The 13,594-nt window shown below is 37.7% G+C and overlaps 1 protein-coding gene across 1 annotated transcript in view; it reads right to left on the bottom strand.

Moving 5' to 3' along the window:
- The window catches only part of LOC145662179 (uncharacterized), a 369,228-nt gene that overhangs the window by 86,994 nt on the left and 268,640 nt on the right, over positions 1-13,594 (bottom strand). Inside the window, exon 2 of the mRNA XM_081727512.1 lies at positions 563-708. Coding sequence (XP_081583638.1) covers positions 563-708 — 146 coding nt within the window. The remainder of the gene's footprint in view (positions 1-562; positions 709-13,594) is intronic.

Here is a 13,594-nt window from a genome sequence, read left to right as displayed (position 1 = left end):
TGTGGAAAGACTCATTCAAGACAACTTTGGAAGACTGATACAGATAGACTTTGAAGGGGCTCAAACAGTAACTTTAGAATACTTATACAAAGCTACTTTAGAAAAACTCAAACAGAACACTCTCGAAAATCTTATAAAATATACCTTACAATAATCATACAAGAAGGAGTTTGACGGTCTCTAAGGGTTACAGGTCCGGAGACGTGTATTTTTTTAATCCTACAGTCTGAATTAATTACTTTTTTCTCCGGTGCTAGAAAGCGATTAAAGTGTTCTAATCTCAGTTACACTATGGATAATTTACTTACATTTATAGTGTTCAATAAACTCGATTACGTTTTCTTTTTATATTTCAAATGCTGAACCGAGTCAGGTGTTTCTGAATATTACAAGCTTAAAGTTTCTTATCTCAGTTTTTACTTGCCATTTTGCATTTTCCTCCGAAGGAGAAACTTCCATGCTCTATTATTTCATACATGGTCCTTAGATTGCAACCTTTAACGCCTGCCCTTTGATATTGCCAAAACATCTACTATTTGGAAAGTTAAAGAATAATACTTACAACTTGATAGAAGAGGCATTGTGTAAGGTCTTCATCTTCTCCATTGGGGCAGTGTTTCATTCCATCACAAAGCTGGTAATCATTTATGCACAACCAAGTTTCCGTTGAGTCAGGGGACGGACAGTAAAATTCTTCAGGCGGACATTCTGGAAAACAAGATGAAAACATGATACATTTTAAAGTTATTATTTATTTTCTTACTTGGTTATATATATATATATATATATATATATATATATATATATATATATATATATATATATATATATATATATATATATATATATATTACGTTCTTCGTATGGGGACGGTAGGGTTTATGCAATATATATCACATTTAAAGGTAAAGAAAATCAGTGAAATAAATAAAGAAGGAAGAAATAAACGATATTTTTCAGTTTAATATATTAATATGGAAGATAAGGTGTTAATATCAGTGAAACGAAAAAAAAAAAAACAAACAAACAAAAAAAAACTAACGCCTCTGGTGTCACCCCTGTCAATATGAGTGTAATAAATAAATAATGAATAGCAACACCTTCGCCCTTGCTCCTCTCAATATTAGTGAAATAAATAGATACCGAAAAGTAACGCCTTCGGTGTTACCATGTCAGTTCCTAGACCGACTTCCATGACACTTCTTGCTTAAACTTGGGCTCAAATGTCATTGGGAGGGGCAGCAATCGACTTCGTGATCCTAAAAACTATAGATTCGACACTAATATCAGTTCCTTTGAACGTGTTATTTTTTCACACTCCCGTAAACCTATGACGATCAGACTAAAATTCGACTTCAGCGGCATCAGAAGTGTTACTATCTATCTCAGCAACCCCAAAAACTATGAATTTCATACTAATATCGGTCATTTTGGACATATTGTTTTTCCATGCCCCCGAACCTCAAGTCATACTTCAACGGCATCGGAAGTGTTACATATTCATCTCAGCAATCTGAGAACGATGAATTTGACACTAATTGCAAATTTTGGACATGCTTTTTTTCACGCTTACTAATCACCCATGAGGATGGGAGCTAAAGTTAGACTTGAACGGCATCGGAAGTGTTACTATTGATCCCAGCGATCCTTAAGACTATGAATTTGACACTAATATCGTTCATTTGGAATGTTATTTTTCACTCCCCCTTCCCCCAGAACCTCTCAAGACGATGTGGGCTAAAATTGGACTTGAACAACTTCGGGAGTGTTACTATTCATCTCATCCCGAAAATTATGAATTTGGCACAAATATCTAGCGTCCGGGGGAATTTATCATCTCGTTTATGCGTACCGTACATTCAAGTCGTCCCATAATGACCCCCGTGTCAAAATTTAAAAAAAAATGAATTCATACATAATTAGATTGGTTGAAGGTCTGTCCGTGTACCAAATTTGATGTCTCTAGGCCATTGTTCATGCGAAAAGCTGATGACAGACAGACAGATACACAGACATACGTATTGTTTTATTATCAGTAAGGATGCATCGTATAACTTCAGTGCATTCACTTGTCGACTAGTATCATAGCTAAAGCGATAAGAGATGGCGACAATGGTTTTCCGATATAGATTCAGTAACAAAACAATAGGTTCCATACCTGTCCTCGTCCTTTTAAAGGATATTCCATATAGAATGCAACTTTTGGATTGTCCGCCATTTCTGTTCTAGTAAGTTGACAACACTGAACGTTGCAAGATTTTCACCTGTCTTTGTGGTTAGTAATCAAGTAGCGCTAAATAGCGCGTGATCGTCGTCTGTTTTCTGTACGGGTAGAAATGAAACGCTTCACGACGGGATAGTGTGTTTCATAGTGGAAACTTATTACAAGTGTAAAGCGATTCATTCTTTATATATAGTGACAAGCGGTTCCTGCAATCCATTAAGCATTCCAAGAACACATTGCGTCTCCATCCTTAACGCTCTACTAAAACTGGTACAAATCCTCTATAACTTCCGGTTTTAATATTAATCTTCATAGAGCAAAAATGATAGAGATAGTGAGAAAAGTTTTTTTTTTTTTTGAGGGGGGAGATCGATTTAGCATTCTAAGAATAGGAACCATTTTGTCTATTAACCCTTTACTGAAACCGGAAGAGAAAACCAACCACTTCCGGTTTTAATTTCGATTATTATAGTGTAAAAACGGTAATAGATAGTGAGAAGCTGTTTTTTTTTTGAATCAATTTAGAGTTGTAAGAATAGAAACAACTGTACTCCAATTCCTCTACTTAAACCGGTACTGGCAGAAATCTACTACTTCCAGTTTCAAAATTAATTGATAAAACATCAAACCATATTAAGTAAACTTCTTCATGTGATGCACATACTTATTTTTTTTCTTCTATAAATTTAAGTAAAATTTATTAAATTTGAGAGATTGAATACTGTAAGGATTTAAATGGCAGATTCGCTTGAAAATAAAGTTTACTTACGAAAAACGTTATGTGACACACTTTGAACGTCTATACCTGTAAGGAACGAAACATACGCATCAAAGAGATTGCTCTTTTTAAGTTTCTCTTCGTTTGTAAATGTAATGTGGCAGATTTAATATATTTTTTCTTATTTCTGATCCTATCAATGTTTTGAAAGAACATTCTTTGCTGAGAAATATGTCCTTCACCCACACCTTTTGTGCGTCGAGGCCGTGATACAACAAAAAGAAAGAAGGAAAAAGAAAAGTGGATAATCTTTCAAAGAAGGAAAAGAATATTGAGAGAAATACTGCACTTAAAACAAGGCTTAACAAATCAATATATATATAACATAATATTTACAGATAGACGCCTACACGTGTAAGAATCAATGGAAAACCAAGTTTCGAACTTCCTATTAAATTTGGGAGCACTTCTCAATGGTGTGATTGCCAGCTCGTGTGTCTCTGGTGTACAAGGTCTCAGGTTCGGTTTTCGGTGGGAAAGCACGAAATATACTGCAGTGTAGTGATTCATCACCAGGAAAACTCATACCAGGTAATCTAGACCAAGACTGACCCGAGTCCCAAAGTGACGGGGAAACCACGAAACTTCATAATACGCATCTCGAATATCAATTGTGCTAACACAATTCTAACGAACTCGATTCACTCTCTCTATTCAATTTTCCGGTCCTAGATTCGATCCGATTCGTGTAAAAACTTTTCCAGGTCCGCTATCTTGAGTGAGGTTTACCTCATTCACACCAGGCAAATCCTGGGATGGTATTTGACATAGGTCCTACGGAGCTTCCTTCCTTTCCCAACCCTTTCTTCCTTCCCTTTCCTTTGATAGTGTAATCACCGAGGGACGTCATCCTTCATATGTGACTGACTAACATGATCATGGATGCTAAAAGCCCAGAAATCTAATCCCTAATCCTAATCTATTCCATTTTCTTTCTTGTGTGTGTGTGTGTGTGTCAAAGCACTACGCTAAAAGAAAACTACAAGAGCTATCAGAGTATAAGAGCATGATAATTACAGAAAATAAAAGTTATATTTTCTTATTAGGGATGTCAACGTCTAATGAAGTGGGTCTAAAATTACTGAAAGAAAACTTGTTGCGTAGAATGTGAATCACGCTGGTGAATGTGAGACTAAACAACATTTTGTTAAATTTGTTTTGTACAATCTGTCTTTTAAACAATTGCAATATTTTTCAGAGTGGAAAGATGAACAAATATGAATTTATATTTGAAATGTTTTAGACATACAGTAGATCCTTACGTCGGGAATCGGACACGTGAATATTTATTGTCCACGAGGGGCGAGAAAAGAAATAGAGTTCTCGTCTCGTCTCGTAAATGTTTAATTGCAACCCGTTTGTGAATATTTATGTTAGGCAACTCGTGCCGGATAGTGTTTGTCACAATAGATTATACCAGGTGCTGATTGATTTTCGGAGTTATAGTTGCCACATTCGATCTACGATCGTTGGTGACAATTCTCTTCAATGCTCGGCGAACGCTGTCACCGTGATTTCTCTTCAGTTCACTCCGCAGTCACATTTCCCACATTCTCTCTATGGTTGTTGGTGACAATTCTCTTCAATGCTCGGCGAACGCTGTCACCGTGATCTCAGTTCACTCCGCAGTCACATTTCCCACATTCTATCTATGGTTGTTGGTGATAATTCCCTTCAATGCTTGGGGGCCGCGGTGGCTCAGTGGTAGAGCGTTCACCTCTGGTGCTTGGGGTCCCGGGTTCAATTCCAGCCCCCGCCAAGTGAACTTTATGGTGGACAAACACCGTGTGCATGGGTTTTCTCGGGGTTCTCCCGTTTCCTCCCACTTTCTTAATTCCACCATTTCATTCATTACTCATCATCACCGTCTCCTTTAGCCTAACCGGCATAACCGTGGGACGTAAAACTCAAAGATTTCATTTCATTTCATTTCATTTCTCTTCAATGCTTGGCGAACGCTGTCACCGTGATTTCTCTTCAGTTCACTCCGCAGTCACATTTCCCACATTCTCTCTATACTATGGTTCTTGGTGACAATTCTCTTCAATGCTCGGCGGACCCTGTCAGAGTGATTTCTCTTCAGTTGATTAGACCTACTACTCTATGTCGATATTGTTTGGCCATGGGCTCTGTGTTTCTTGCGACACACCTGCAACATTGGACACCTTAGGTATACTTGAACCAACTAACCGCACACCCACAATTTGGTTTCTGTAAAATTCAGAGAGGGTATCTAATTTTAAATCATCATCGTCTGTCCGATTAAACATATCTCCGTTCTATCCCGCTGACACGTACTACAGATAATCACGGAAGTCACCAGTAATAACGGCAAGGCGCTGGACATTACATATTCAATATTACCATCTCACACATCATTCGTGCTGCAAACTACAGGTGTTTCCATTATTTTGATAGCAAGCTGCACAAGTATACTTGGAGAAGAGCTGTGAAAAATATGAGTTGAAAATAAATACAAAAGCCATAGTGATTGGAACTAAGTGGTCGGTGTCAAATATAGCAGGAAAGAAAATAAAATAGGTGACTAGTTTTCGATACCAGAATAGTATTGTTAGTGATAATACGACGTGCGTGAATTAAAAGCAAGAGAAGGAATGGCGAAAGAAGCCTTTAGGAGGAAGAAAAGTCTATTTTGTGGGACTTTAAATAGCTAAAGAGTTAAGAATAAGACCCATAAAATGCTTCGTGTTGAGTATTGTACCGTACGGGGTAGAAACTAGGGATAGGCAAAACCATTTTTTTTTTTTATAAAATTCGGAAACAGATTTCTAGAAAAACCGAAACCCGAAAAACCGACATTTCGGTTTTCTTCAAAACCGGTTCAGTTTTCACCGAAACTGGTTTCGGTGGAAACGTTTGGGAAACACACAAAACTATTTCTGTGGAAGCGGAATCGATTTCCGGAGAACAACAAAACACTATTTGGCAAGAAATAGAATAAATTTTGGAAAAAACGAAACCGGTTTTTGAAGGAAACCGAAAACGGACCCGGTGGAAAACCGAAACCGGTTTCGGTGAAAAACCGAACGTTATTGGAGAAAACAGAAACCGTTTTATTGAAAACTTTCAAAAATCGGTTTCAACTTTTCTAAAAACCGAAAACCGAAAAAACTGTTTTGGTGCCCTCCACTGGTAGAAACATGAACATTACACAAAAATGATAACAAACGACAGAAAGCATTCGAAATGTGGGTGTGGAGAAGAATGGAGAGAATTAGGTTAGGCAAATAACGAATCAGAGAGTTAGATATAGTGGGGAAAATAGTTTTAGATATTATTAAGAAATGGAAGAGAAACGAGTTAGGACATTGGCTAAGAAGGAGCTGTGTTATGAGAGATGTGCTAGAGGGTATGGTCGCAGGAAAGAGAGGGAGGGGGCGAAGGAGGTTACAATTGATGGACGAGATTAAAATAGAGAAACCATATGTGAAGACGAAGATGTTAGTGGAAGACCGTGGAGCATGGAAGCTTCTCAGTTGCGGCCTGCCAATGATGGCAGAATACCTATGATGATAATGATGATGATGTACTCAAATATTACTGTGAACGAAAGAATTGTAATTTCTGTTTAAATATCCGATACAACTACCTTTAAATAAGGGGCAACCATGTCAGATGTACACCACGTGAAGACATTTTGTTTGTATGACCTGAAATTTTCCCAATTAATATTGAAACCGAAAATAGAAGTAGTATTCTACCACTTCCGGTTTTAGTGAAGAGATTAGAGTGGAGTTGAAATATATTCTTGGAACACTTAACCTAATTCAGAAAACATCTTTTCGCTATTATCATCTTTGCTCTATAGTGATCAACATAAAAACCGAATATGACTGATTTATATCACTTCCGGTGAACGGATCAACTCTATCACGAAGTTGATTCCCAACTTTTGACCACCTACATCTTGGTCAAAATTAATGGTGACTCTTCAAGTAGTTCTTGAGACTTCTTTGTCTCCCGTACGGACGGACACACGTTCTGATAGATTAATTATATAAAGTCGTTTTGAATATCAAACTCATTAATAAATTTGATGGAGCATGGTAGCTTAGTGGTAGAGGTCTTACCTCTGGTGCGTGGGGTTCCTGACGAAGTAGGTTTGTGGCGGACAATATCGTGTCCCTGGGCTTTCTCGGGGTACTCCTGTTTCCTCCCACATATTATTCCATAGATTCTTCCATCATCATTCACTTGCCTTAATTATACATTTCTCTTAGCCTAACAGGTATAATCGTGTGACGTTAAACTGAAAAATTTCCTTTTAGTTTTTCTCCCATAATAAGTTGTTCAAAGATAAGAAACGTACGCACCTTTGGCGTGGGAGACCCGGGTTCAATTCCCGGCGGGAGCTCATGTGGTTCGGATTCCACGTTAATCAGTAGGTCCACGTCTCATATAGCCTCGCTGCTGAACGGGACGCTAAACTAAAATCACATCACATCACATCAAAGATAAGAAATAAATAAAAATGAAATCTTTCAGTTTAACGTTGCACGATTATGTCTGTTAGGCAAAGAGAGATGGGTAATTAAGGCAAGTGAATGATGATGGAAGATTTGGTGGAATGAGAATATGAGAGGAGACGGGAGCACTCCGAGAAAACCTACAGCTACGTTATTGTCCACCACAAACTTACTTGGGAGAGGATCGAACCACTGTCCTCACGCACCAGAGATAAGTGCTCTACCAGTAAGCAACCGTGCCCGCAAGAAAGAACCCGGCGAAATTAAAATACCGCTAATTTTACAGTAATTATGTGATGTCTTCAAATAGTTAAAAGATAATCGAAACGTGGAACAAGAGCACCTTAGACAATATTACTTTACATGCGAAACCGTTATCATGACTCACTTATCTGCTTTCGATTTCGAGCCATTTTGAAAATCGACATTTATTTTCGCGTTTCTAAACAGCTGAAAACGGAAAGCCACTAGGTGACTTGTGATAACGGTACCTCACGCAAAATAATATTGTCTAGGGCGCTCTTGTTCCATATTTCAATTATATTTTATCTATTTGAAGATATCACATAATTACTGTAAAATTAGCGGTATTTTAATTTCGCCGGGATGAAGAGACTTAATGAAAATAAAGTATAACGTAAACCGGCTCATCTGTTCTATACCTAACAGTCATGTTTCCAGAAACTGAAAATATAGTTTTTGGAATGTTTCATTGTCCTCAGTTGTTGAAGTAATGAAATTACTTGACCCATCCATTGCTTGAGGTTGAGATCGGTCAAGGTTTTAAGAATAGCTTTGCTCTATCTTTTATTGTGTATGTTTACTATTTTGTTGTCCTCAAACAACGCGATTATAGAAAGAGCACTCACCCATGTGAGTACTGTGATCTGTTGAAAAATAAAACCAAAACAATCACACACACATATATATTCAACTCACTTTCCCTCCTTTCTTTTTGAGTCATTGAATCATAAAAGAAGAGGATATTCTATTCTACTCCCGTCGCGGAAGATAGCAATGAAATTCTTTCACAATGAAAGAAAAGTTCGGTGTCAACGCCCACAGCCACTGACACTCAGTTCAAACACTCATAAGACGAAAGGAGAATACACTTCCCGGCTTACGTCAGAGAAAGAAGTTTCCAGCTTCACGGATAATAAAAAAAACGGAAAAGATTTTAGAATTTTAGAATAATGCTTATACAGATGGTTATCAAAAACAGTAATACAAAAACAACACAAAAGAGTAAATCCACTGGTTCACTTACTGATTCGTTCATCAATAGGACTCGAAAACTATTAGGTCCTCTGAGTGGCGTATTTAGGGTGCTTCCGGGCTTAAGCCCCCACCCGAAATCTTACTTACTATAGTAAAGTATATGAAATATCTTGCAGAATTTTCAAATTTTCATGCAAAACCCCTCCCCCGAAACAAAATCGTAAACACCCGACTGGGTCCTCGTATTGGTTTAGGAGATAGCGCCTGCGCGTTTGGTGTATACGTTCCCGGGTTTTATTTCCGGTGGAAGAACATTGAAATTTGAACGTTTTACGGTTGTTTGGAGTCTACACTATAGATACAAGTCTCATATAGCCTCTGCACTGAAAGGGACGTTGAACTCTAATCCAATGAGGCATAGAGCCTTAAAATGTTGTATACGAGTAAATGTTCTTTTTGTAACCTAGACTGTAGGTAAGACGTGAATTTCAAGGTGGCTTAGTGGTACAGTGCTTACCTCTGGTGCGTGATGTCCCTGGTTCGACTCCTGGTCAAGTAAGTTTGTAATAGACAAAAATGTGTCTGTGGGTTTTCTCTGGATACTCCCGTTTCCTCCCACTTCCCCATTCCACCAATTATTCCATCATTATTAAATTGCCTTAAGGGTCTTCACTACAGCAAAATTGAACTACCGCTAATTTTAGAATTTTTCTGCAATATCTTCAAAACAAATAAACATATTCGAACACCAGAAACGTAGTGAACTAGACAATACGATTTTTTGCATGTGATACCGTTATTACAACTTATCCATCTGCTTTTGATTTACAACTGTTTTTTTTTTGGGGGGGGGAGTTCTGTAAATAGCAGCATCCAAAAGCAGATAGGTGAATTGTGGTAAAGGTATCACATGCAAACTCGTATTGTCTAGTTCACTACGTTTCTGCTTTTCGAATATTTTTATTTGTTTTGAAGATATTACAGAAAGACTCTAAAATTAGCGGTAGGTTATTTTCGCTGTAGTGAAGAACCTTAATCATCGTCTCTCTCAGCCTAAAGGGGCCCAATCATGGAACGTTGAAATGAAATATTTCATTTCATGGATCTTATAAAATAGTACCAAAAATATAAAATAACTACAACCACAATAACAACAAAACAAAACTTTGCAGCAATCCGACAATACTCCATACTCAGGAAATGTTCTCCGTCTGGCACGACAGACGTCACTAGCAAAATTTCATGATTAAGGGTTCACGAGCGGAACACACTCTCGCGTTCTATTGGATGGTGAAGTTGGTAAATCTAGGTTCAGCTTCACGATTCGTCGCGATCACTATAGTTCCTGAAAAGTAACATCGTCTTTCAGAAATGCTGATCTTGTTAGCAAGAAGTTGGATTTAGCAGCAAAGAAGCGACATTTGCTTACTATACCGCAAATCATAATTTAAGCTTTCACTCAAACGGGTACTCGTCTAAATTGATATTAAAATTCTTTGATTCCAAGCTCACTCTGGGGAAAACTAAGTGTGAATCTTTGGTTTTAAATGCCAGTGCACCGGTTGATGAACTTCGTGAAGAGTTAATCAAGGCTAAATTTGTAACTGTAAATATGGACGCTTCAAACAAGAAAGAAAAGCAACTAGTACCAAGGATCTTATAAAATAGAGGATCTGCCCTTACAACAAAATCTTCAAGCCATACGTCACAGTTTCGCCACTCCTACTCTGCCCACTCCGCCCAATAGGATCGCAATGTTTTGAGCCAACTATCATGGCGGAAATGAAAGTAGTCAATCAGACGATGGCCGAAACGAGAGTAGCCAATCAAACGTGCCGATGCTCGGTTGTTTTTTGGCTTCATCGATTTAATAGGATGAAGATACATATGGGCAGATCCTCTATTTATACTATCCTTGTATCATTTAATTTTTTTTTTTTTTTTTTTTTTTTGAGAAATTTCTAGTCTTGTTTCGATTCTCGTCGCACAAAAATATATGACAATTGTTGATTCCGTTCTCGTCTCGAGTTTGAAAATGTATTTCTTGTCTTGAGTCTTTCGAGGCGAAACTGGGGTTGCCAACTTTTGAAAAAGGAAATACCGGTCACCCTCCTGGAGTACATATACTCTTAAGATTGTGCCATCATCACTCGTCAAAAAAGTGAAGTACCCAAAAATGGTTATTTCACATAAAATTCAACGATTCGGAGTTCGAATTTAATAACTTTAGTTACTTTTCAAGCATTTATTGAACTTGCTTATTCCAGTTTTGGTTGAGTCGGCATATGTAATTTTTGTACTCTGCCATCAATAATACATCGTATTTAAAGCAGAAAAATAAATATAAATGGCAATATAGGTCCTAATTATGAGATGCACAAACTATACTTGAAAAATGTCTTACCAGCTTTGCTGGGGCTGGTAGTAATGTCTCATAATGTCTACATACTTTTACTGGATCTGGAAACATTGTTTAATTGAAAGAAGCAGTGCTAGCAGTGCTCTTGAAAATGTACTTTTGTTGACCTTTAGCAGCTTTGATAAGTTCAGTAAATTTTCCTGCCTTCAACTCTTCAGCAAATTCCGTGCTCGACAGGTCGGTATCAAAGCGAATTGTAAGCTCTGCTTCAGTATCGTGACGCGGAAAATCAGCGCCCGGGGCGAGAATATACGACGGCGCACTCATACATATATTCCAAGTAATTTTTCCTCTTTTCTTTCCTTTTTTTCTCCCGAATTTTCCGGGGAGCGCCGTGGCTCAGTGGTAGAGCGCTCGCCTCCGGTGCTTGGGGACCTGGTTAGATCTCAGCTCGCGCCGTGTAGACAAACACGGTGCTCGTGGGTTTTCTCGGGGTTCTCCACTTTCTTCATTCCACCATTTCATTTATTTCTCATAATCACCGTTTCCTTTAGCATAAACTTGGGACGTAAAACTCAAAACTTTCATTTTTCCCCAAATTTTGTGCGTCCCTTACTTCGGCGTCCGGGACCGTCGCTCCGCTCGCCTTCCCGACGACACGGTAATGCTTTGCTTTAACCATGTTCATCGACAGACGATTTCTTTCTTTATTCCAAAACAGTTTGAATAGAACAAGAGAATAGGACCTGGAAGAGGAAAAATACCGGACATTTAACGTCCGGGTTTGAGGTCGTACCGGACACCGAACGAGGTGGTCAAAAACCGAACTTCCGGTAAAATACCGGACGGTTGGCAATCCTAGACGAAACGAGAAATTTCTAGTTTTGTGGATAAGGGCGCCGATCCTAGGGGGCCGTGCCCCCCAAAGCTCATATGGCTCATGTGGAACAATATTTGGCATAATTTGAATGCAATTTGTCTTAAAATCCTCATATATATATATACCTTCTGCGTCTAAATGCCCCCCTTCCAATTTACAGAGAAATTGGCGCCCTTGCTTGTGGACAATACTAGTCTCTAGTCATAATGAGAAGCTTGTTGATCGAGTATTTTAGCATGAATTTCAACTTAATATGTGGTATGGTTATTAGTTTTACAAAAAAAAAAAAAGTTTTCCTCGAAAACTGTGCATGAGGATTTTCACTCACTCATACCATTTTATTGAGCTGAATGAGAGCTATTAGCTGATACATCTATCCTCTCTGCACACTTTTTCCTTAAACTCTAACATTATTTTAGAATTTCAGTATTACGTAAATCAGGTCATTCTAGGCGAACTATATTGGACCCCTGATGTTTTTTGCTTACTTGAATGAACTTCGTTTCTCTGAATCTACGTACGTACACAATTCCATGTAACTCTAGAACTTCCTTAATATCTATTAAAAAAAAAAATGTTCATAAACTCCATCTTCGCACTTTCTGTCTTATTTTCGATTCACGTATTCACAAAAATAGATTGTCTGGCACAGATTTAAATTGCTTACGCAAAAACTATATGCAAATATCAAATAGAACAAAACATTTCATTGAAATAAAAAACCGTCCTCGTTAAATAGTATAAGAATAGAGAGTTGCAGACAAATGAATAAGAAGTCTCGTCGCTGCATAGAAACAGTTGAAAATGACAAAAGAATCAAATTGCTCTATGTTAAGAGATAAAGAAAAAGAGTCGGGTTAGTTACTTCAATCGGTGGAGATGCGTTTAGTATTTCATGATGAAAGTGGGGCGAATGAGAACGAATACTCACAGGCATTTGACTCCAAATCACCTGATCATTACTGCTTCTTCACTTCTTTGTGCGCTAGAAAGTCAATATCCAACTCCTCGTAATAGGCAGGAGAATACTTCTCATTTACATTGTAACGAATATAGAATTTTCTTCCTTGTTATATAGTACAGGCTACTCAAATTTCATTCAGGTTTTTGCGTAGAGACATTTTGCTACTTGCTACATTAAAATAATTTATTTTAGTTATTGTATAACTTGCTTTTAAGCATCAACTTATACAACTGGCCTATTTTTAAAGAATATTTTAGACAAACAGCTTTAAGAATCAAATCTAGAACCTCTAGGTAAAGAATTTATGTTACTTAAATTTCAATAGCGTAGTCGTGTTTAACCCTTTCACAGAGGAAGTCGACTTTTGTCGACAGAACCAAATTTCCTTAACATGCGAATGTCGACGATAGTCGACGTGTTAAACTTTGTCCATATCTTGGCTTTGTCGAGAGTAGTCGCCAAAGTTGTACCGTTCATTTTTGTTTGTGTTCTATTGTTTTCGATAAACAATAGAAATCATACAGAAAACCTTTGGCGACTACAATCGACAAACCCAAGATACAGACAAATTTTAACACGTCGACTATAATCGACATTTGCAGGTTAGGGAAATTTTTTTCCGTCGCCTTCTACAGTGAAAGGGTTAACACTCTTTGAGAAAAATGAAAAATAACTTGATTCTAA

This window comes from Thermobia domestica, chromosome 10 (genome assembly GCF_964235325.1).
Source record: "Thermobia domestica chromosome 10, izTheDome1.hap1.1, whole genome shotgun sequence".
Lineage (NCBI taxonomy): Eukaryota > Metazoa > Arthropoda > Insecta > Zygentoma > Lepismatidae > Thermobia > Thermobia domestica.
The sequence above is the reverse complement of the archived record's forward strand: the minus strand, read 5'-3'. Positions and strand labels throughout refer to the sequence as shown.